The following is a 24,074-nucleotide window of genomic DNA, read 5'->3' as shown; positions in this document are numbered from 1 at the left end:
TTACTTAATTTTTATAGTCACTCTATTAATAAACTATTTAATATTCTAACACTAAATGAATAACCAAAAGGACTTCAAAAACTATATATGATAGTTCAATGGAAAGCTCTTGATGGGACACTCCAAGTCCAATATTGAAATGCCAATTTTGTTTGAATCTTGCTAAGTTACTATAAATAGTAAGTATCTGGAACCCACATTTAATCAACTTTGATTGGTTTGAAACAATAATTACCTACATAAAATCTTATTGGGGTCCTTGTAAAGTCCTAGTTAGCTCATATGATCAAGGAAAAAAGGGCTAACAACACATTTTGAATAAATGATCTAGAAAAGGGGACATTACAAGTTTCAAGTTCAAGGCCATAAACATTAAGGGTGCAAATAGTATCATAGGGTTTGGGAGATAGAATAAATTATATGATTGAAGAATAAATAGAGTCCAACACAATTATAAAGAATGACTCACCTTCATTTTAAATAAGATTGAAGGGATAAATGACCTATATTTAAATTTATTTGTTTATTAAGTGTAATTATAAAGTTAGATACAATCTATACTGAGAACAACTAAGGTAGGTGCTAAAAATTTATGAAATTATAAACTATTTAGGTTCTCACAATTTACAATGGTACATTATTTTAGTTGTAGGTGTAGATATATGTTATTCTTAGTGGTATTCAATGCAAACACAATTATTTTTAAAAGTGGTGAAAACATAAACATCCATGACCCACAAATGTAAAAACCATCCACATTCATTGATCTTGAATTCATTGCTCATCACATGTTTATCATTTTATCATGCTTTCATTTAGGAATAGCCTCATGAGTCTTTGTAAAGATTGCCCTTGCAATACCAATGCCATGTCAGCAATCTCCATAAAATGTGAAAAAATCAACATGAGTCAAAGTTTTAGGAATATTGACCAGTCAACAGTAGTTGATTAACTATCATTAAATATAACATAAATGATACATATACATATATGCTCAAATCTAAAATAAACTATAACTTCATTACCAGAATACCATGATGTACTGATTATGTTGACCATTTTGACAGAAGCTCCATAACCTCTCCAAGAACTCAAGGGTGAGAATATTGTAGGAGTGCTTTACCACCCTACCACAAAGCTGTTAAACTTCCCCAGAATCTTTCCTAAAATGAAAGATACCCAACCCGACAACAAGGAAGACTAACCAGGTAAAACCAAGAGAAGTAATGGAATTGTGCAATACATTATTTATAACATAGTCATAAAATCTCCATCCATCCCAAAAGGTAACATAATGCACTCATGCAATAGAAAATCAAATGAACACATTCACAGTTTCTCAATATGCACTATCTACACATAGGAATTTACATAAGTTATTTCAATAAAATATGCATTCCTTAAGAGTTATCATACTACAACATTCATAGCATGTGAAATATTTGAGTTGTACGACAATTTTTGAGTATTGTCCCACCATAAATCTCAAGCTTCTCATAAAATTATTGGACAATAAATAAGAAGGATTCATATCATTCTTTCCTGATTTATCAGATGGAAGCATGCTTTTAATTTCCTAAATCACTAGGAACTTTCATCCATTTTGAACAACATTATTCCAAAGTAAAAACGTATGCAAGATTTAAGCATTAACCAAACATATAATCATAGACATTCACTGTTCATCAACTTAAACTTAATACAATAGGATATAATATGTCCAAAATTAAGTTATCAGATAAATGCATCTTTATCCTAGTGACATCTCACTAATTTGGTATAGTATATGTCTGAACATTCACAAGTAAACAATTAAAGTATTGATTCAAAATTATACAACAACAGGGTAACCACTCAAGAAAAAGAAAATTTCGAAGAATGGTTATTACATTTCAAGACAAAACTAAATTTAGTCCAATCAAGAAGTCAAGAACATTACATGTTCAACAATGTTCAAATTTTTATAGTAGGGAAGTTTCATTTCAATTTATGATCAATCAGAGTAAATTTTGTCTTGACTTTGTCAATGAATAAGGAGCACTTTTAAAAAAAACAACAGCCTGACACTTAAAGCCACAAGGGAAATGGTGGAATAAATTTCCCATGTTTGCAGTTTAAGCAGTCAACGATTTGAATGAAATCTAACTTTCAAGTATTTCCCATCAAAATCTAAGTAATTATGGTGAGTGTAAATTTAGTAACTAATATGGAATAAAACTATTGCTCAATGTCACCTATAGAATTCACTCACACCATTGGAAACCATCTTTATCTGGCACAACTAAGACTACAATTGCTCAATGGTCCAATTCTTGCATTAGTATCCACAAATTATTGAAGACATTCAACCGTACACCAATGTCTTTAAGAAGGTTGAGATGATCATCACCTTATTGATTGCAACAGATAAGGAAAATAGAGCCTTTTGAGCTTGCTCCATCACAATAGAAAGGTTTCATTAATTTTGAGTTGGAAAGAAAGATGATTGAGGATGAGGCCAATAAGGGATTACACCTCAAGACCCTTAATGACTCAAAAAGGGAGACATTCACCAATTGAAAGAGGAAAACACAAAAACCAATGCTCACAAAGAAGGAATAGAAGAATATCTACTTGATTACCAAGGATATATGCAAGCTAATGATAGAGAATGATCACAATCAAGACAAGCTATGGAAAATGGAAGGTTCATTAAATATATCAAAGGTTCACTGCAGAGCACAATGACCACAAATATTTGACCAAAACCCCCCTTTACCCTGTCAATCACATTTCCTCAAAAATCTCTACTGCCATATGATCAAAACCCATTTTATGCATGTCCTTAGATCATTGACATCCACAACAACACATTTCTCTGAGGCATTTTGTCATACAAGTCATGCACCTTGTCTATGCTTCCACATTTTGCATACGCGTGAGATTAAGTTTCTCGAGAACATAGAGTTGTAATAATTAAAAATGCGTAGAGCTTGCACAACTATATGTCAGCCAGGAATCCCAAACAGAACTATATTAGATGACTGATACTTCAATATATACCATTTTGTGTAGAAACTGAAACAAAGTCAAATGGTGTGGAGGCTAACAATTAAAAGTAATGAGATAAAAATTATAAAGAAATGGAATTTAGAAAAGCCTTAATTTGGATGAAGATTTATATTGGATTTGCATAATTAGGAATGGTGTGATAATGTCCCGACTGTGTTAAGTAAAAAATCTGATCACCGTAAGGCATACAAATATGTTTATATGTTGTTGTTTTTCTAAACATACAATTAATTTTTTTTTTTCAAGGAAGGTTTGGCTCTCCTTCCTTCTCTTAGTGGCAAAATGATTAGGAATGACATGGCTAAGTAATCATTTACGGAATTCAAAACATCTTAACAGAGTACAATCAGATGAAAGACACCCAACTAAAACTATATATGGATGCAGATTCACATTTAAGTTTCCACAACAATGACTCTGACTCAATAACAATTAATATTTCAACAGTGTACTTTGAGAAAATTTAAAGAAAAGGCACCTAGATTATTTTTCAGTGCCTTCCAAGATCTTGTGACTAATGTATCTCCAAATTCCCCTTCCCATGTTACTGCCTTTTCCTTAACAGAGAAATTGCAGAGCTCTAGAGAACCCAACAGAAGAGCCATCAGGATAATTGAAAAGATGAAAACTGATTCCAAGCAGATGAGATAAAATTTAAGATTCAAGTGATTGGAGGGTCTGAGCACCCCCTTTTCACTGTCCGCTTCACTCTTTTTTAGCTCCCTTTGAAAACCGTTGCAGATAATACATTGGAACTAACAAAAATAAATTTTTACCAATATGTAGAATTGGTTAATTAAAATATAGGTGGAATTGCAATACCGAATTACTTGGTAACTGAAAGAGTGGGTTGTGACACTCTTATTGAGCTCAAATTGAAGAAGGTTGTCTAAGCCTTGTTATGTTAACCCCATTCACCAAGAGAGACTAATAATTAGTATGCTAGAGAGAGCTTTGGTGTTCAAAATACAAATGCATACAAGAGCCTTACAATGTTTCCTTTAATGAATAATCTTTTGTTCTCACATGGAGAGAGGAAGATGGGGCATTCAATGCATCCAACAAAATTATGGAATTGGTTGATGAGAGAGGGGGACACTATCATAATGGATTGTTGTATGAAAAGTTCTTCACTACAATAGACCATGTGATGGGATATGCACTTTGGGTTTATATCGTGCACAAAATATTGTTAAACAAGAAAACATGGACGTCATGCAAAGAGATATCGACAAGCTCCCTACTACTATGACCATTGGTGTATGTAATATTAATGAGGAAGAAAATAAAACAAAATACCAAAAGGTTTAGAGGTTATTTAGAAAAGGAGTAGAAAATGAAAACAATTTGAATGCATTTAAAACATATATTGGTTTTGTAGGCAATATATTTGGTCTAGAACTAATTGGGAGTCTTATAACAATTGATAATGAGTGACATTTCTATCGCATGTAATGAATTTGATGTATTTGTTTTTTATTTATAAAAGAAGGGAGTTGTCCACAAGCACTTATCCTTATAAAAACTAATATAATTTTAAATTTATTATGTACTTTGATTTATTTTAGTCCATCCTTCTTATTTTGTACTAAAGTAAAGAATGTGATTCACATATTAACAAACTTCAAGGGATATATAAAGCTTTAAAAATGTTTTTTTTTTTGTAACATCAAAATATTAATTATATTTGAAAAATATGAAAACATTAGAGATATTAGATTTTCACACATAATGCTCTTGTTTTCAGTTTTGATTGTGTGAGCATTTTTTAACATCAATGTTTTAAGATACACTTTTTAATCTAAGTAGTAAAAAAAGATAATGAAACATTCTCCCTAATATCTTAACAATTTTAACTAATTGTTTCTAAGATTACTATTTTAAAAGATTATATAATTAAGAAGTTAATTTATAAACTTTATAAAATTCAATTTTGTAAAAGATTTCACAAGTACATAATTTTTTTGTAATTCATCTTAGAATTTTAGAATTTCAATTAGGCAAGAGTGGGAGGCTACTCCTAGTTAGTTCCTACCAAGGCAGAATACTTATGCATTCATGTCAATCCAAATATGACATTAGCACCAACCAATCAAATCCAAGAATTTAAAAGATTATATGAGATTTCAAATGTTTATATCTTTTTTTAATTTTTTATTATTTTATAAATCACATTTTTCATCCATTCTATTGGTCCATACTATTTTTAATGGGGGAGAAAATTATTTTTTTTCAACAAAAAACATAAATATTTTCTAACAACTTCATCTTGCATTAATGAATGTATTAATTATAACTTTATCTTTTTCACATTTGTGACAAGTTGATAAGATTTTATTTTTTCAATAATTTTATCTTCCACCTCACATAACATGTCTAATCAATATTAATTATCATAATCTATTAAATATTTTTAATTTCTTATTAGTTCTTGCCAAGACAGAAATACTTATGCATTCATGTCAATCCAAATATGACATTAACACTAACCAATCAAATCCAAGAATTTAAAAGATTATATGAGATTTCAAATGTTTATATCTTTTTTTGATTTTATGTTATTTTATAAATCACATTTTTCATCCATTCTATTGGTCCATACTATTTTTGGTGGGGGAGAAAATTAAATTTTTTAAACAAAAAATACAACTATTTTCTAACAACCTCATCTTGCATTAATAAATGTATTAATTATAACTTTTATCTTTTCCACATTTGTGACAAGTTGATAAGATTTTATTTTTTCAATCATTTTATCTTTCACCTCACACCACATGTCTAATCAACATTAATTATCACAATCTATTAAATATTTTAAATTTCTTATTTTAAATATATTTATTATTAGTTTTACATTGATGTTTATTTTTGACTATTTGATATAACTTGTTCCTAAAATTTCATGTAATGCATAAGTTCAAATTATACTTTTATATATATATAACTAATAAATATGTCTTTTTAATATAATTTCAATATGTTATATTTTTGTATTTGAATTTCTAATTTTTTTAAAACTTTGTTTATTTTAATAAAAGTAGTTAAATTATTACTATTATTTTACTTTAATAAAAATAAATTAAATAATATTAATTCTTAATTATATTTTATAATAGTGTTTGTAATATGTATAATTGATAAGTGTTACAATTTTTAAATTATATTATTATTTATTATTAATATTTTTTATTTAAACAATTTATCATTTAGTTTAAATACATTTAAAACTTAAATATATATTTTAATATTAAATTAATAATTATATTTTATATCAAAAAACATATTAAAGAAATAACCACAAAATATAAATAATTCAATTTTAAAAGATATATAAATTATTATTAGATTTTTATAAACTATGTATTCAAATTAAATAGTTATATTTTATTTCTTATTTATTACATCATATTTATTCATCAACATCAAATTTATATGTATTACATCTATTTATTATTTACAAATGTACATATTAAATTATATAGATATTATTTCATAATTAAAAATTACTTAATTTTATGAAAATTTTGGAAATACAAAACATTAAATAGTAAACCTTCTCTAATTGTGTAAAATTAAACAATTAATTTTACTTATAAAATATTTTTATATTTCAATACATTTCATTTTTTCTTTTAAAAATGTGAATTTTAATATAAAAATTAAATTCTTAGTTTCATTAATTAAAATATAATATATTTTAATTTTTTATTATAATCATGATTTTATTTTGACTATTTGTTTTATTAAGAAAAATAATTATATTTAATTCCATCTCTTTCTCTCCCTCTCCCTCTCTCTCTCTCTCTCACACACACACACATACAAAACTTATGTTGGTATCACTCTATTTTACTATTTTATCTCTCTTCCTCTTCCTCTTCCTCCTCTATATTATCTATCTTTTTTTCCTCTGCATATATGTTTAGGTTGTTATTATTGTATACTACTATTTATCTCTATCTATATCTCTATCTTAGTTTTAGTCCAATGCTAATGATTAAAAATAGCGAGTTCCATTTGATAATCAAGATGAGAATAATACATAGTTGGGGGAGTTATTCCAACTACTCATGGTTGTCTAGTAGCATGCATGTTATGCTTAAACATATAATGCAATACTCCAAATGCTTCATCACTTCTTCAAGTTCTATATTTCAAATATTGGTATGGATATCTTTCCTCATTGCACATAATTTAAGTTGTCAATGTAGAAGGTGCAAATTTGTCTAAAGCATATGTATTGATCGTAGTATGATATTAAGTACATACTACCATATTGGGGACTTTGGCCTCTTATTCTTGGGCTTAAATGCCCAAAGATATAATAATATTGCACAAGAACTTAACAACAAAATATGAGCCATCCTATCAGATCACAAACACATTTCTAGAACAAGAATTTAACAACAAAATATGAGCAATCCTATCAGATCACAAGTGCATTTTTAGGCAAAAATTAATACATTCATAATGTTAATTTAGATTCTCACTCATCTACACCTCTACAACCATTATGTGTTAGGCAGGAACTATGACACATTGCGTCTCTTGTTTTAAATATATTTATTATTAATTTTACATTGATGTTTAATTTTGACTATTTGATATAACTTGTTCCTAAAACTTCATCTTATGCATAAGTTCAAATATATATATATATATATATATATATATATATATATATATATATATATATATATATATATATATATATATATATATATATATATATATATATATATATATCTTTTTAATATAATTTCAATCTGTTATATCTTTGTATTTGAATTTCTTATTTTTTTTAAATTTTGTTTTTTTAATAAAAGTAGTTAAATTATTACTATTATTTTGCTTTTATAAAAATAAATTAAACAATATTATTTTTTAATTATATTTTATAATAGTGTTTGTAATATGTATAATTCATAAGTGTTACCATTTTTAAATTATATTATTTATTATTATTAATATTTTTTATTTAAACAATTTATCATTTAGTTTAAATACATTTAAAACTTATATATATATTTTAATATTAAATTAATAATTATATTTTATATCAAAAAACATACTAAAGAAATAACATAAAATACAAATAATTCAATTCTAAAAAATATATAAATTATTATTAGATTTTTATAAACTATGTATTAAAATTAAATAGTTATATTTTATTTCTTATTTATTACATCATATTTATTTATCAACATCAAATTTACATGTATTACATCTATTTATTATTTACAAATGTACATATTAAATTATATAGATATTATTTCATAATTAAAAATTATTTAATTTTATTTAAATTTTGAAAATACAAAACATTGAATAGTAAACCTTCTCTAATTGTGTAAAATTAAACAATTAGTTTTATTTACAAAATATTTTTATATATCAATACATTTCATTTTTCTTATAGAAATGTGAATTTTAATATACAAATTAAATTCTTAATTTCATTAATTAAAATATAATATATTTTAATTTTTTATTATAACCATGATTTTATTTTGACTATTTGTTTTATTAAGAAAAATAATTATATTTAATTCATTCTCTCTCTCTCTCTCTCACACACACACACACACACACACACACACACACACAACTTATGTTGGTATCACTCTATCTTACTATTTTATCTCTCTTCCTCTTCCTCTTCCTCTTCCTCCTCTATATTATCTATCCTTTTTTCCTCTGCATATATGTTTAGGTTGTTATTGTTGTATACTATTATTTATCTCTATCTATAACTCCATCTTAGTTTTTGTCCAATGCTAATGATTAAAAATAGTGAGTTCCATTTGATAATCAAGATGAGAATAATACATAGTTGGGGGAGTTATTTCAACTACTCATGGTTGTCTAGTAGCATGCATGGTATGCTTAAACATATAATGCAATACTCCAAATGCTTCATCACTTCTTCAAGTTCTATATTTCAAATACTGGTATGGATATCTTTCCTCATTGCACATAATTTAAGTTGTTAATGTAGAAGGTGCAAATTTGTCTAAAGCATATGTATTGATCGTAGTATGATATTAAGTACGTACTACCATATTGGGGACTTTGGCCTCTTATTCTTGGGCTTAAATGCCCAAAGATATAATAATATTGCACAAGAACTTAACAACAAAATATGAGCCATCCTATCAGATCACAAACACATTTCTAGAACGAGAATTTAACAACAAAATATGAGCAATCCTATCAGATCACAAGTGTATTTCTAGGCAAAAATTAATACATTCATAATGTTAATTTAGATTCTCACTCATCTACACCTCTACAACCATTATGTGTTAGGCAGGAACTATGACGCATTGCGTCTCTTGTTTTAAATATATTTATTATTAGTTTTACATTGATGTTTAATTTTGACTATTTGATATAACTTGTTCTTAAAACTTCATGTTATGCATAAGTTCAAATTTTATATATATATATATATATGTCTTTTTAATATAATTTCAATATGTTATATCTTTGTATTTGAATTTCTAATTTTTTTTAAATTTTGTTTTTTAATAAAAGTAGTTAAATTATTACTATTATTTTGCTTTTATAAAAATAAATTAAACAATATTATTTTTTAATTATATTTTATAATAGTGTTTGTAATATGTATAATTCATAAGTGCTACCATTTTTAAATTATATTATTTATTATTATTAATATTTTTTATTTAAATAATTTATCATTTAGTTTAAATACATTTAAAACTTAAATATATATTTTAATATTAAATTAATAATTATATTTTATATCAAAAAACACACTAAGAAATAACCATAAAATACAAATAATTCAATTCTAAAAAATATATAAATTATTATTAGATTTTTATAAACTATGTATTAAAATTATAATAGTTATATTTTATTTCTTATTTATTACATCATATTTATTCATCAACATCAAATTTACATGTATTACATCTATTTATTATTTACAAATGTACATATTAAATTATATAGATATTATTTCATAATTAAAAATTATTTAATTTTATTTAAATTTTGAAAATACAAACATTGAATAGTAAACCTTCTCTAATTGTGTAAAATTAAACAATTAGTTTTATTTATAAAATAATTTTATATTTCAATACATTTCATTTTTCTTATAGAAATGTGAATTTTAATATAAAAATTAAATTCTTAATTTCATTAATTAAAATATAATATATTTTAATTTTTTATTAAAACCATGATTTTATTTTGACTATTTGTTTTATTAAGAAAAATAATTATATTATATTCTCTCTTTCTCTCTCTCTCTCTCTCTCTCACACACACACACACACACAACTAACTTATGTTGATATCACTCTATCTTACTATTTTATCTCTCTTCCTCTTCCTCCTCTATATTATCTATCATTTTTTTCTTCTGCATATATGTTTATGTTGTTATTTTTGTATACTGTTATTTATCTCTATCTGTGTCTCTATCCTAGTTTTTGTCCAATGCTAATGATTAAAAATAGTGTGAGTTCCATTTGATAATCAAGATGAGAATAATACATAGTTGGGAGAGTTATTCCAACTACTTATGGTTGTCTAGTAGCATGCATGGTATGCTTAAACATATAATGTGATACTCCAAATGCTTCATCACTTTTTCAAGTTCTATAATTCAAATATTGGTATGAATATCTTTTATCATTGCACATAATTTAAGTTATCAATGTAAAAGGTGCAAATTTGTATAAAGCATATGTATTGATTGTAGTATGATATTAATTGTAGTATTGATGGTAGTGCCATATTCGAGAATTTGGCCTCTTATTTTTAGGCTTAAATGCCCAAAGATATAATAATATAACTTAATAACAAAATATAAGTCATTTTTATCAAATCACAAGCGCATTTTTAAGACGAGAATTTAAGAACAAAATATGAGCAATCCTATCAGATCACAAGTGCGTTTCTAGGCAAAAATAAATGCATTCATAATGTTAATTGCTAAGATGAGAATTTAAGAACAAAATATGAGGAATCCTATGAGATCACAAAGTGCGTTTCTAGACAAAAATAAATGCATTCATAATGTTAATTGAGAAGAAGAGAAGATCGTGTAAGTAAGCGGAATAATTGGTTCATGTGCAGATGTCGGTAGCGATAGAGGGGTGATTGAGATGGAGAACGAGGAAGACGAGGAGTGGTGGCGGGAAGGGGAGATGGAGAAAGTGAAGCAGGCGCGTAATTTCTTCTACGGCGGATTCTTCCTTCTTCCGGGACTCTGGTTTGTCAACGTATTCCACTTTTGGCCGGCCCTCGCACATCCTCCAATTCGATCCTGTAAGCATTCCATCACATTCAATATATTTTTTAGGGCTTTAAAGGGTTTTTAGTACTTCAAGAAAATTTAGAAGGTTCCAGGATTATAGCGATTGGCATTCACTTGTTACATACTATCTGTTAATACAAATCCTCTACGTTGCTGGTCGCCCGGTGTATCGATCTGAGATAAAATGTTAATATGAAGCTTTTGGAAACCTCCCAGAAGGGATAATTGACTGTTCACATGGCAAGATTCTATCATTTGAGTAAGATAGAAACAAGGGATGAAACACAGCTGATGAGAAAATTGCTTATATTTCTCACTGCCCCTCAAAAAAGTTGAGGGTGAAAATCCTAAAGCAGCAGTTAATTGTGGCAAAGGTGTTTGTGTTGAAAGCGGGTACCTTAGCTTCTATAGATAAATACAATTTAAAATTATCATTAGAATAATGATGATTCATTACGGATACCTTGCGTACAGGTTAAATTAAACCAAAAAAAATGTGTACATATTGCTCACGGAAAATAGTCTTTCTCTAGGATTAGTCTATGTTAATCTAATAAAAAAGTGCACATGTAAGTAGATCTAGCCTAGTGTAACTAATTATAACTTGAAGATTGTTGGAGTTAATGTTCTAACAGTAATAAATAAATAATTGTTGCACATGTGGCAAACCTTGTTTGAGTTGGAGACAACATAAGTTCTCTTTAGGTGCGAGTCTAGAATTTAAGTTTGAATCAATATCTAATTGTAGATGTGTTTGAGTTAGGTGTCCATAAGTTTCAATTAGCTGTCAAGTTTATATCTGTGTTGTCAAATCTAATTAACAGTCATTTAGGAATGTTGATGGGTTAAGATATTGTATAAATATGCATCTATTATTCAATGATAACAAGCTTCATGTTTAGTGTCTTTGTTTTTAATTTGGTGTTCTATTTTTCTAATATGGTATCAAAGCCTAGTTCTTGTTAAATTGCGTCTGTTAAAAAAAAAGCTATCAAGAAGATGAGGCCTGGAGAAGAATCGCCGGATCTTGATGGTGATGATGACATCATTGAAAATGAAGAATTTATTTTATTTTGAAGAAGTCTATGCTCTGAAAATAGGAAAGGATGTGGTAGAGGCTAGATAGATGCTCAATAAAATGAGGTACTAACAGACCGGAGAAACTATACCTCATTGGGGTTATGAGATACACATGTGTGGATTGGTATCCATTAGTTTAGGGAGATCTGAAAATATGGAAGCTTGGCATCATACCTTTATGAGGGTTTTGAGGCATTTCATGGGGAGATGGTGTGTCCAATGGTGTATCAAAGCTGGATGATACCTACATGACTATACCAACAGTTGGGAGTAATTTGGGGAAGTCTTACTCCTCTATGACCTATTTTCAAGGTTTAATTTCTACATAATGTTTCCTTTAGTTATCAGATTAAGTGGGGGTGTTGGAGTTAATGCTCCAATAGTAGTAAATAAATAATTGTTGCACATGTGGTAAACCTTATTTGAGTTGCTGGCAACATAAGTTCGGTTCAGGTGTTAGTCAAAGAGTTTTAGTTTGAATCAATATCTAATTGTAGATATGTTTGAGTTGGTGTCCATAAGTTTCGGTTAGCTGTCAAGTTTACGTTCGTGTTGTCAATCATGAAGTAATTTGTTGTCAATCTAATTAGCAGTCATTTAGGAATGTTGATGGGTCAAGATATTGTATAAATATGCATCTATTATTCAATGATAACAAGCTTCATGTTTAGTCTCTCCGTTTTTAATTTGGTGTTCTATTTTTCTAATAAAGATTTGGATAATAAAACTGACAAATGAAATTTGCGTATTAGAAACATAAATAAATATACCTAGCTATCTAACTAGCAAATGTGCAAAGATTGATGATGATCTGAACTATATATAACTTGGGATGAGGAACAGTAGATGAGGTTGGAATTTTCTGTTGAGTTTACAGGGACACGTTTAGCAGTCCAAAACTAATCCACAAATACAAACATTTCTTGCACCAACAAATCCATCCTGTGTTTCCTACAGATTTCTGCTCTTCAATTCATTTGATCACCCTTAATTTCTTCTTTACGTTTCATAAATATTTGTCGGCTTGATGGCATTTAGAAATATTTTAAGGGCTGTGAATGAGTAACAGAAAGTCAAATTCTCTTAGACTAACCTTCATAAAGTGAATAATGATTGGAAATAGTACTCTCGTATCACACAAATGCTCCTACAAATGTTTGTGCTGAATTAGATTCCCTTTAGTGCACCTATTGGGCTGTGTAATGTGGATACGACTCTCAAGTCATAGATGATCAAAATGAATGCAACACGTGCCTTTAATACAAGTACATAGCAACACACAATAAAATGTACCATGTCAGTAGTTAAAGATCAATGTGCAATAATGTCTATAGACAATCACAAAGGCAAGAGTAAATGATATTGCAATGTATTGGGTCAGCCTATACATTGTCCTAGAATCATAAATTCAAATAAAAAGGGAACATGTTAGATATACAACTTTACCCTAAAGCACACTAGGCAAGATAAATCCTTGTTGAGTTCTTGCAGTAACGAGAGAAATATTGAATATATAATTACTAGGATCAATCAGTAGTACAGTTTAAGAGCATATATTCATAATCATTTTAAGCTGTTTTTTAGCCATATAACATATCTAATTTGTTATTTCGGTTGAACAATAATGTAGCCTAGATATGGAGACATGATAGGGTGCCAAAAATGATCCTCTATGCTAGGCCCAAGAGTGGATATACCATCCCACTTGTCTTCATGTGGCCCTCCACTATCTCATTTGAGATTGTGTACTCAATGAGGATTCCTATGGGCATTCTTCTTCATCACGCTACCCTTATTCACTCTCCTATGGTTGAGACTCCTTTGTATCCATCCCAACAATCACTCAACATAGAGGTGGAAGGAGAAACCACAATAGGGTGTAGAAGTGATCCTCTACCCTAGGTCCAATAGTGGATAAACCATCTCTCTTAGCCTCGTCTACCCTAGATCCAATAGTAGAGAAACCATTTGTCTACCCTAACTCCTTTGTATCCTTCCGCCATCTCATATTAGGTGATGTGCCCTACAAAGTATCCTATACCCATTTCCCCTCCTTGCGAGTCCCCCTTCCTCACTTTGTCATGATTGGTTGTTGCTATTTGAAGATTTATAGTATTACTTATAGTTACATCCAATATATAGCACATAACAAATATATATGTTTTACATATTTTATTTCCTTTAAATTATCATGTTGAGGTTGACCTTGAAGGGATCTAATCTAGATACCAAAAAATCAACACTCCCTCTTAGCTAGGGAGGATTCCTTTTGAACAACCAAGTCTCATGGCGACAATTATCATAGCCGCTCCTAGACGATGAACAAGCACAATCATGGAATTTCTTCCATGGCATCCTCTACACCTACTTGTAGATGGATTCATCATGCCTACTTGCAGAGGATGAAAAAGGTCTTACACCTCAAACTTCCCCTAGAGAAGAGTGCATTACCACCTTGCTTACTCGCAGAGGGTGGTTCCACCATACCTACTCGTAGAGGGTGGACAATGAGGGCTTGTACCTCAAGCTTCTCCTAGAGAAGAATGCATGACAACCTTGCCTACTCGTAGAGGGTGTTTCCTCTTTGCTCCTCAGTTTGATGTACTTCAACTAAATAGCATTCCTTTGCACCATATCCTAGATGTAGGGATATTTGATATCTACATACTTTGTTTTGTTATGAAACACATGATTGACTTAAAGCTCCATGCAATTCTGGTTGTCGCAATGAATAACTATAGGATCCAATGATTGCCCAAACAATTCTACAAGAAGCTTCTGAAGCCACATTGCTTCTTGTGCGGCTATAGTGGTTGCAACATATTCAGCTTATGGCATACTTTGGGCAATATTTGACTGTTTCTTGTTGCACTAAGAAATCATAGCAGATCCCAAACTAACCAACCACAGGTGCTATTTTGATCAGTAACACTTCCTGCCCAATCAGAGTGCACAAGAGCTAATTTCTCCTTTACCCTACTTTACTTTGATGAAATGGCTTCTTAGTATTTTTACCCATAGCACAACCTTTACATGTATCTTCATTAATTAAGTTTAGGCATACCTTTGACCATCTTTTCTAGTGTAGGGAGAGCTCAGAAATGGAGATGCCCAAGTCTTCTATGCCACAACTCGCTTGATTCAGGGAGTTCACGAAGAACTGCTTGAACTGGACAAATTGAAAGCTTGTATTAACTATCATACTGGTGTTAATGACACAAGCAGATTTGATGTTAGATTTCTTCAGCTATGCTAATACTCTTCTTTTGGAAAAGGCAATTTGATAACCTTGATCATCCAAGGCTGATATGGAGATAAGGTGCCTCTTGATTCCCAACACGAAGAAGATATTGCTGAGATGGAGAGATTCAAAAATCAAAGCTAAGGGAAGTAGCACCAAACCTATTATAGGATAGCGTGTATTATCTCCAACGATCGGACATAAGTTGGATTCCTTCCCCACCAAGTCGGAAAGATGCTCCGAATATCTGGTGATATCTCTTGATTCTTCATTATCCTTTAGGCAGGTGTCACTATTCGTAGTAATATTGCTTGACAAGGCTGAAATGAAGAGGATATCTTTGACATCCTTCTGGTTTGAGACTTCATTTAGATTTTCTTCTCGATGTTTTGACTGCAATGAACAGTTCCCTGCATAGTGACTATAATTGTTACTTCCAAATCTCTTAATGTGAGAAAGATCCTTCTTCCTCTTTGAATAAGGAGCAGAATCAGTCCTTTGATCTATTTTTCTCTTGAAATTATTCTTTTTCCAATAGACTCCTTGTTAGATGATAAGGGAGATTGTTGAGTTGGAATTGTTGTTAGATGATTGTTGACATGCAGGTTTTGTCATTGATGTCAACATATGTTCATATGTTGCAGAGACAAGTTAGACAAACTTTGATTATGTGTGTTACAGGCAATTGAGCAGGACAATGTAGACAGTGTACTACATTCTTGAGTATCTGAGCATGGATTTATGTTGCAGAGTGAGTATAGATATTATGTCTATCGTCGCAGAGCTTTATGTGGTGATATGAGAGAGTTGCAATTGATTTGGTGAAGACTGATTGCAGTCAGTAACAAGGAATTATCCCCGAGAAGGAAACTGTATTTTGAGTATAAGTTGTTGGCGAGCAGGAATCATTGTATGCAAGCGTAAGGCATTGTAGAAGACTTTGTCTAGTGCAAGCTTCGGGATTTGTGGTTCATTTGGTTCATGTTGTGATGGTAGCTTGCATATAGCATTTGGATAATTGCTTTTGGTAGCCGATTGGAAGGTTTAGTGTGTTGTTTGGAATTGGCGAGCGTTAATCATGGATCTTGGTGTGTATTTTGATATTTGTAATAGGTATTGTGTATACCTTAGCATTGGTTGGTGTAATAATTTGTGTATTGGGGAAGTCTTAATAGGCTGACATAATTGCTTGTTTGTGTCGTTTAAAAAGGAATTTGTTTCCTTGTTTATTTGATATGGAATGTAATTATATGTGCAAGCCTTGATGCTGGATATTAGAGCATAGTTGACGGTTGGTCAAATGCTTTGATAGAGGTTTGATTGGAATCTATAATCATTCCTTGTGCACTTCATTGGACTGTAAAGGCAATTGAGTTCTCATTCAGTCAATGGAATCTATAATCATTCCTTGTGCGCCTCATTGGAACCGTAAAGGCAATTGAGTTGTCATTCAGTCAACTCATTGAAGGTGGATTTAACCTTTATCAGTTCAGATAGTAAGTCCTTTTGAAGGTGGCTTTAACCTTCACCTTTCAAGCAGTGTGCTCAGGCAATGAGCTTTTTGTTCTCTATCAACTCCTAACAGGGCTGTGAACCTTTTAACAACGGTTCTGTCCTTTAACAGGGACTGATGTACTAAATGCTTTTTATTGACTCCTAACAGGGCCAGGTCTCCTAATTGGGACATTTTCACACTAGTGCATGGTCTTGTGGGCATCATCCCCACTGGGCTTTTTTTCACTTAACAGGGTTCTCCTTGAGAACAAAAATCTTGTCTTATGTTGTTGACTTATATCTTATTTATACTGTTTTGCATTGCTATATCTTTCATTGGTTATTTGGTTGAGAAGTGTATAGTTTATGAATATTGCACACAACTGATTCACCCCACCTTCTCAGTTGTGTTCTGAGGCTTGTTATTTCTAACACTCCTTTCTTCTTGCTGGACTAGGCAGTGAGAACATGGTTGTCTTCTCTATGTGAGTTTTTGATAACACATCTTACAACCAGTCTTGATTCGTCTTGAATGCAATCTACCTTCAAACGGTCAAACTTAGGGATATTTGATCTTGTACTTATCTCTTGTATGCAGGGTTCAAAAAAAGTTGGAAGACCATTGAGGCTAACACGGTTAAGTCTTTGTCATCAACAGCATTTCCAATAGATGAGAGCTGATCTCTCAAATAGAAAATTGTCATCAAGTATTCTATTATGGTCTCTTCCTTTCCCATCTTGATGTGGCAAAGCAGCTGCTTCAAGGCTAGGGTATGACTAGTGTTGTTGATTTTATACATCTCCTCCAAGGCTTTGAACATTTGAATTGCAGTCTTCAACTTGGAGATGATTGGTAACAATGCGATCCTTTACAGAATCAATCGAAATCTTCTGAGCTTGGAAGTCTTTCTTCTTCCATTGGATCTTTTCACCTTCATCTTCAGGCTTGGTAGGTTTTCTGTTCACAAAATTTGCAAGCTCACATCCATTCAGTTCTGAGATAATTGAGAATCTCCATGAGGTGAAGTTGGAAACACCATTCAACCTATCTTCAAGCCTGAGACTCTGCACCATCTTGATTGGAATAGAAAAGTTGCAAATAGGAATGGACAATTACTACGAATCTGATTACTCCTAATCCGAGCCAAGCTCTTATACCATGTTAAATTTAGGATCAGATTAATAGCAATATAGAGATGAGACTAATAAACACAGCATATACCCTTGGAAAATCTTCCAACTTGAAGGTGGAAAACCCAGCAAAGAATCTATAATATTATAAATCAAATGGCAGGAACTTGATTACAAATCTTGCCAACCACAGGGCAGTAGAACTGTAATGGATCGGTAGGTCTCGAATATAGATCTATAATACAAAATAGCTACAACTGAATCATCTGCTGCACTTTTATATATATTTGATCTTCTGTTCCTTTTATTCGATCTGCTCTGCTCCTTATTTTTATTTTCGCATGAATTGATGATTGGATGAAACATTTCATCCTTCCTATATATGTGTCTTTACCTTCCAAAGGACACATCTCCTACCTGGCCAACTAGCATATAACACACATATATATTTTATTGCCTTCAAATTATCATGCTGAGGCAGACCTTGAAGGGACTTAATCTAGGCTCTAGCTACCAAAAAATAGCAACAAAGAACTGTACATTATATTGCTGCATATATCAGGCATACACATTTAGACATATATTAATGCATACCACAATAACAAGAATGTTGCTACCTTCTAGTCAATAACAGGTTCAGATTTAGTCCTGTTTGCTGTTATGCAAATTGCTGATGCTCATCCATGTTCTTTTATCACCAGTTAGCTTCTTATATTTGAAAGGTCAACAGTAAATCTTCCTTTTATATGATTTATCTTCCAACCTACCTCCTCTTCTGACAATCTACAATCACAAGTTATACCTTATGTCTCTTATGAAGGAAGACATACTTTGGAATAGTGACATCCTTTTAAAATAAATTTTAGGTCTTATAATTAACTGCTGTTCCTTCAAAACTGATTGCAGCCTTTCTCAATGTCATTACTGTCTTGTAGTAATAACCTCTGGGCCTTACTAATAGAGGTTACTGTCATCAAGTGATCATGATGACTGTTGTTTTCTTTTAATTCTCGGCACTGCCCTCTTTTGGGTGATAATTGCTACTTTCTCCATGCATCATCATATATATACAAATCTTAGAGGAGTTACTGGCCAACATCAATTAGAAGAAAGTTGGCCAATATTAAATATATAAATTCAAATTGATCTTGCAAGAACATAGTCGGCCAGCTTTGTAACTGTAGATGATTCTCTTGGCCCAGTTGGCCTCATGTTTACTCCCTATTATTATATTTCCTGATTTCGGTCGGCCTTCCTTATGATGCTGTGACCTGGTGTCATCTCATGTGGGGCATGAATATGCAAAGATGCAATCACCTAAGAACACTGAAGCTAAATGCCTCTAGATGGATAGAATAACATAGCGAACAAAGCTCATGAGTTGTGGAGAGGCATGATTCCTCTAATGTGGCCTTGGAGGCACAAACTATAGATAAGAGGGCATGATCTTTCTCAATGTAAATATTTATGTCTTGGTACTCTTTTCTATGTTACACTTATTTAGCTATCCTTACATTGAGGGTATCATGGCTTCCCTTTCGATTTATTGAGTTTCTATTGCTATATCCTTGGAAGAATAATGACTTCCACGCACCTTTTGCGCTGCTATTGTCATATCATTAGCATGTTTTATATTAAGGGCATCCTAGCTTCCTTCTTTTTACTCATCGCCTTCATGTTAAAGCTTTAGAGTTGTGATATAACAAGGGAAGGGCAAGAATTGTCTCTATAAATGTGGTATTAATATATGTGGAATGTTTAAAGCTCCATGAAGCAAAATGTATCAAGAGAAGATCAAAGTATAATCTCTACTAAGAATAATGTAGCAATGTAAGATCAATTGGAAATAAGCAATGATCAAAAGCCAAGGAACAAGCATGGCCATAAGCATAGGGTATAAAACGAGAAGCAATACAATAAAAGGGTAAAAGCTACGAAAGCAAAAGAAAGTACGCAATCCTAGTGTGAAATAAGACAATGGTAAACCAAGTATGGGAATAAAGAGGATTTTAGCAAGGATTGGAAGAAATATGTCAAGCAAGGAAAATGGGACCCAAAATATCTCCTCAAGTGGATAAGCTAAGAATGGAATCAAAGGTAGAAGGTAAAAAAATGGGATATACATATTAGTCTAGTGTTACTATGATTATACAGTTATCTATCATCTGACAGTGACCAATCTCAATCCGAGTGGGGTGCTGGTTTAAAAATTACATTATGTTATAGTTACAAAACAAGAAATAGAAGTTGTCCTATGAGTTTCACTCCCTAAAGGTTGGCATATTGTTACATGGTTAGAGATGTCCATGTACAGATTTATTGAAGTCACCAGGTGTTTGCTCAAAGTTATGCAGTTATGCATGATGAGCAATGCGCAGTGTCCTGTGTGGCGGTGCTTAGCGAGATCATGAGTTGTGTTTTGGGCATACTTGTTGTACAAGAGAATGCAAAGTTCAAGTCACACACAATGTTTTCAAAGGCTTTCATGGCTGCTGAAATCATTTGCTCTTCTTTGAGAAGTGATGGTCTTCGTTGAGTCTTCTGCAAGCTGTTGAAATTAAGCATAGAGCTGCAAACTTGATGTGAACTTTGGCATGTGTGTCATGGTAGTGTATAAGTGCTTAGAATCCAAGTCTGAAGGATGCAAGTTGAAGCTTGCTCAAAAAGAGCCAAAAAAGTATGGCTTGAAGAGATCTACATTTAACATTCAATGCAAATCTAAGTAGTGCAGGAGACACAGCAAAACAATTCTCACTGGTGTGCAATCTTGAAGCATATCTTATGAATAGGCAACTAGATGTTATCACCGACCTTGACTGAGTGAGGTGGGAGGTGAATGGTATGGTGCATTTTGTGCATATTCTGGTTGCATGAAGGAATCTGCTGAGCCTGTTGGTGAACACTCTGAGTGTGTTGTAGAAAATTTTGCATTCTATTTGCTTCCCTTTCCTATTTGTATGACTCAAAGTGTAGTGGTGCACAGTAAAAAATGTGCAGGCTGGCTGAACCGAAAGCATATTTGGAAAGGACTAGGACATGTCGAACCGTGCAAGGTTTGTTGTAGCCCTGCTGGATATAAATCAGGTTGTTGTCCTAAGTGTTTAGGTGTGCACAATTAGATACAGAATAGTGTATAATTGTGTGATTCATGATCTGTTTCTACCCATTTGTTTGTGGATGAAAGGTTGTGTACCAATCTAACTGTGTATTGGATCTTTCTCTTAAGGACTACCAAATTGTATTGATGAATCTCAGGTCACAATCAGACACAATGGATATAGGTAGTGGAAATTGAACTCGTACATGGTTGAAGAAGAGGTGCACAATTTCAAAAATTCCCCTTTTGTTTTCTAAAAGAGACGTTTAGTTAATTATGTGGAGAGAGCTACAGTGATTTGTAAAGTTCAAGAATGACATCGTTAGAGGCCTGAGTACTTGATGCCAGGGTTGGATTCATCTGTAAAAGGTTATCAGACATAGGATAAAGATGCACAATTTGAATCTTTGCTTTGAAATTAAAGAGAAAATTTACACGATTGAGAAGGAAATCCATTTTGAACCAATGGATTGGGTGATGCTGTTGCATTTCTCACTACCGTTCGTCATCCAGGGCTCATACTGAAGTGTTTTAGGCAACACAATGCCAAACACAGTCATATCTCTGTGTTTCAGGTGAGATAATCACAGATTAAAGAAACACTTAAATTGCAAGCAAAATATCTTCTGATGGAGGCAATAATAGATAAAACATATAACAAGAAGAAATGTTCAAAAAGCATTAGAAATTCTATATCCATTACCTCACTGCCAAAAGGTTGGATTTCAAGTTTTTTTGTAGATGATTGTATTCTATACAACACAATAGAAAGTAATGGTCACCCACACACTTTTACTTTCAGGCCTTGGTTGTTTTCCTATAATGGAGAAATTGATGATATAAAATCATTTAATGGTTGTGTATTATATGTGACTTAATGAGAAATTGTTAAAGGTGCATCAGACAGCGCATTTTTATGTTACATACTGGTCTATTCCTTTGTAATATACACACACAAAAAATCATCTCTAAATAAGATGCTTAAGAAAAACATATTAAAGGGCTAGTGATGGCTCTAGTTGTAGAGCTATTGGAGGTCTGAATGATGACTTTGATTTCTGGCTGTTGTTAGAAGGGTTTTTAGATATTAAGTAATGGGTTGACTTTTACATCAAACTGAACGATCATTCTTCTGTTAGGGATTATGAGTTTGAAGGACAACCTTCCTGGGCATATCTTGAATCATCCAAGAGTTTACTAGAGTAAATTTGTCTGTTCATAAAGATTGAACAGAGAATAATATAAGAATTTCCACAGTAAATATTCAATGGAAATTGGGGTATCATTCATAGAAAAACAAAATTTGCACCACAAACCTTGAGGTCGAGAAACGAAAATATGAGTCTTTTACAAAAGATGTACAAAGAGTAATGATTGTCACCACAAGTCGAGCAATTTTACATGGAGAAGTATAATAGATCAGACATGCATTTCGGAGCAAATAAGGACTTGCGGGTCAACATTGGAAACAATTCCTTTGTTCAGAGGAAAAAATGACAGTATATCATCAGATGAAAAAATGTAGATATCCAGGATTATGCAACTGATGATGGATTTGGATGAAGTCCATGGATCTCTGACAATGAAGCACAATTGGAAAAGAGTAGAAGTGAAGAGACAAACACAATGGCGGGTGCAAGCTTAGCTAAAGCGATGATTTCAGTTTGAGGTAACAAAGCAACTATCTCTAAACAAATGCAGTCATATTTATTAAAACAAGTACAAATACAGCAGTTGACTAAGGCTAGTAAGACTTTTTCCTCTCATTCTGCTTCTGAATTTGATAGTTCATTATAGAAGAGAAGGGACAGACTAGAGTCAAAGACCTGGTGTCAGAAGATTTATTCTATTAACAATGAATAAATGTTGGATCTGTGAAGGAGAACAGAGAAGAACTTATGCTTAAAGTTAATATATGAAAATCACTTTTAATGGATAAGTGAAGGAGAACAGAGAGAAACTTATGGGAGTGGGATTTTGTCTGGATAAATACAGATGAAATGCACAAATATTTACATGGATAAATCCTTTGGGATATAAAACACTTGAAAGTTATGGAACCTTATTTATTCTGTTTGGAATAGTCTATAAGGTAGGAGTTAAACAAGTATCAGTTCCTTTTGGAACAATTATTGTGGTGATTCCTCATTTTTGGAAAATGCTAAAGTGGTTCCCTATTTGTGATTTCTCTTCTTTGAAAAGGCACTTGAGGACGTTTAGTGAAATTTCATCACCTTGAAAGTGGTCCATAATTTTGTGAGTTCCAGGTTTGTTCTACCATTGCCTTTCTCTGAACTGAAAACTGTCTAATTTTGAAGAAAGGCTCGCTAATGATAAAAGCTAAATATCTTACTATTGTAATATTTACTTAATGATTGCTAATTTAAGCCTTGAAAAGGCAGTACCTCTAATCAAATGTGGAGCATAAAATAAAAGAATGCTTATTTTTATTATCTTCTAAAGGAGGCAGCATTTTACGTAAACTTAAACAATGGGAATAGAAAGTGTCAGTATTCGTAGGAATGCTTGGTGCCTGGTGGGATAAGCCTGCAAAGAATTCTAAGAAATCAGCATAGGTTCTTCATAGTTAAGAACTTTATGTTGTGATCTGGCGAATCTTGGGTATCTGCTCATCAAAGAACTTTGCATTTTCACCCGGCGACTCTAAATTTGTAAATATC

The 24,074-nt window shown here is 31.5% G+C and overlaps 1 protein-coding gene across 1 annotated transcript in view; it reads left to right on the top strand.

Annotated features, from left to right (window-relative positions):
* The first annotated feature begins 11,072 nt into the window (after positions 1–11,072).
* The window catches only part of LOC149562112 (gamma-secretase subunit), a 36,090-nt gene continuing 23,088 nt past the window's right edge, over positions 11,073–24,074 (top strand). Inside the window, exon 1 of the mRNA XM_089825657.1 lies at positions 11,073–11,361. Within this exon, the coding sequence (XP_089681783.1) occupies positions 11,199–11,361 (163 nt within the window). The 5' untranslated portion in view covers positions 11,073–11,198. The remainder of the gene's footprint in view (positions 11,362–24,074) is intronic.

The sequence above is a fragment of the Cupressus sempervirens genome, chromosome 4 (assembly GCF_028749045.1).
Source record: "Cupressus sempervirens isolate cs-2001-9-10 chromosome 4, ASM2874904v1, whole genome shotgun sequence".
NCBI classification, from domain to species: domain Eukaryota; kingdom Viridiplantae; phylum Streptophyta; class Pinopsida; order Cupressales; family Cupressaceae; genus Cupressus; species Cupressus sempervirens.
Note: the sequence above shows the minus strand (reverse complement) of the source record. Positions and strands in the feature narration are given on the sequence as shown.